The 2,511-nt window shown below is 64.8% G+C and overlaps 1 protein-coding gene across 1 annotated transcript in view; it reads right to left on the reverse strand.

Annotated features, from left to right (window-relative positions):
• LOC103621067 (neuropathy target esterase-like) overlaps positions 1-2,511 on the reverse strand; it is a gene marked incomplete at its 5' end in the record, with an annotated part of 20,666 nt that overhangs the window by 13,592 nt on the left and 4,563 nt on the right. The window contains 4 exons of the mRNA XM_017742322.1: positions 11-150; positions 793-998; positions 1,156-1,233; positions 2,204-2,407. Coding sequence (XP_017597811.1) covers positions 11-150; positions 793-998; positions 1,156-1,233; positions 2,204-2,407 — 628 coding nt within the window. The remainder of the gene's footprint in view (positions 1-10; positions 151-792; positions 999-1,155; positions 1,234-2,203; positions 2,408-2,511) is intronic.

A 2,511-nucleotide genomic window follows, 5' to 3' on the forward strand; every position in this document is an offset into this window, starting at 1 on the left:
GTGGCGGCGCTCCCTCCCCTGTGGGGCCCCCGCCCGGCCTCTACGGCCATCCAGTCGATGGCGAAGTCCATCTGGCGCACGAAGGGCGACATGCGGGCGGCCACGGTGTGGGCCACGCTCAGCACCACGCTGGGCTGCTCCCGCATGATCCTGGGGGACAACACGCGGGAGGTCACGGGGGTGACCCCAAAACGCCCCCCTGGAGGTGGGGAACCCACCGGGATCACGGATCCGACCGATGGCCTCGCTCGGGACACCCCGAAATCCCACCCTGGGGCTGGGACCGTTCCGTGGGGAGATGTTCTGGTGTCCCACCACCCTCGGGGGGAAGAACCTTCTCCTGATGTCCCCACCCAACCTTCTGCTGGCACTTCAGGTCCTGTCACCGGCGCCACAGCAGAGATCGGCGCTGGCCACGAGGAAGGCGAGGAGCTCGAGAACATTCCACGTCCCCTCGGCCCCTCCAGGCCCTCCTCGCCCTGGTGGCCTCCTCCGGACACTCCCCAATGGTTCCTCATCTCAGTGACCATCCAGAACCTCCTCGCCCTGGTGGCCTCCTCCGGACACTTCCAAGGTTGAACTTTCTTATCTCAGCGACCTTCCACACCCTTCCTCATCCTCTTGGGACACTCGCCCACGGTTCAATTTCCTTATCTCAGTGACCCTCCAGACCTTCCTCATCCTGGTGGCCTCTTTTGGACGCTCCCCAGCCGTTTCACCTCTGTTTTCCGTCCAACCTGAGGCCACCCCACGCCAGCCCCGCTGACCGCCCCCAAAGGAGGCCGGACTCACTCGTAGAAGTCAGACTTGGAGATCTTGAGGAAGGTGCAGTCGCGGTTGGCCTTGATGGTGAAGATGAGGGGCTCCCCGGTGAGCACGGCCAGCTGTCCCACCAGCTCGCCGGGCTGCGTCAGGAACAGGCACACGTCCTCCTCCTTGTCGATCATGCGCTGGTACACGTGCAGGCAGCCCCAGAGCACGAAGTGCAGGCTCACGTCCTGCCGGGAACGTCACTTGTCACCTCCTGGGCACCTCCTGGCACCCCACGGGGTCACCGGGGATCCAGAGGGCCACCAAGCTCTTCTGGTTGTCACCACCCCGGCAGCTCTGGGGTTGTTTCTGCCTGGAAAGGAGGTGACGGTCCCCAAAACCCACCTGGTCGCCCTGGCGGGCGATGACCGTCCCGCCTTTGGCGTGGTGGAGCAGGACGCGGTTGTTGAGGAGAGAAGGGTCCTGGAGGGAAGGACGGGACCGTCGTGGGGTCACCAGGAGGACAGAGGGTGACCAGGAGGTCATAGGGGCCACCAGGAAGCGATGGGGACCACCATGAGGAGAGGGGAACCCACCCCAAAGTGATGGGGGACCACCCTGAGGTCACAGGGACCACCCCAAAGTGATGGGGGACCACCCCAAAGAGACTGGGGACCACAGGGACCACCCCAAAGTGATGGGGGACCACCCTGAGGTCACAGGGACCACCCCAAAGTGATGGGGACCACCCTAAAGAGACGGGGGGACCACCCCAAGAAGAGCAGGGACCACCCCAAAGAGACTGGGGACCGCCCCAAAGAGACCGGGGACCACCCTAAGGTCACGGGGACCACCCCAAAGTGATGGGGGACCACCCCAAGGAGACTGGGGACCACCCTGAGGTCACAGGGACCACCCCAAAGTGATGGGGGACCACCCCAAGGAGACTGGGGACCACCCTGAGGTCACAGGGACCACCCCAAAGTGATGGGGGACCACCCCAAGGAGACTGGGGACCACCCTGAAGTCACAGGAACCACCCCAGGAAGAGCAGGGATCACCCCAAAGAGATGTGGGATCCCCCCTGGGCTCACAGGGATCACCCCAAAGAGATGTGGGATCCCCCCTGGGCTCACAGGGATCACCCCAAAGAGATGTGGGATCCCCCAGAGTCACAGGGATCACCCCAACAAGATGTGGGATCCCCCTGGGCTCACAGGGATCACCCCAAAAAGATGTGGGATCCCCCAGGCTCACAGGGATCACCCCAAAGAGATGTGGGATCCCCCTGGGCTCACAGGGAGCACCGCACGGTGACCACCACGAGACGACGGCGACGCACCCCAAAGTGACCAGGAGCCAGCAGGAAGGTGACCACCGGTGACCACCAGAAACCCTCCACGACCCCGCAGGACCCCACGCAAAGCCCCGCTGACCCCGGGGCCGCCCTCACCTCGACCTTCATGAGCTTGATGAGCTCCCGCTTGGCCTCCTCGAAGATGTCGCTGCTCTGGCGGCCCTGGTAGGGCCCGAAGGGACACGTCCCTGGCCCCGTGCCCGTGCCCCCCTCCTCCTCGCAGGAGCTGTAGTGGTAAATCCCCGAGGGCTGCTCCTCCAGCGTCACCGACTTGCGCTCCTTGGGCTCCTGAGACACCGACTGGGCAGCACCGACGGCGCCGGGGTGAGGCGGGAGGTGGGGGGATGTGGCGGGGATTCAGGGGGGATTTGGGGTGGGATCCAGGGAGGATTCGGGGTGGATTC

Source organism: Corvus brachyrhynchos, unplaced genomic scaffold (assembly GCF_000691975.1).
Source record: "Corvus brachyrhynchos isolate BGI_N302 unplaced genomic scaffold, ASM69197v1 scaffold248, whole genome shotgun sequence".
Taxonomy (NCBI): Eukaryota; Metazoa; Chordata; class Aves; order Passeriformes; family Corvidae; genus Corvus; species Corvus brachyrhynchos.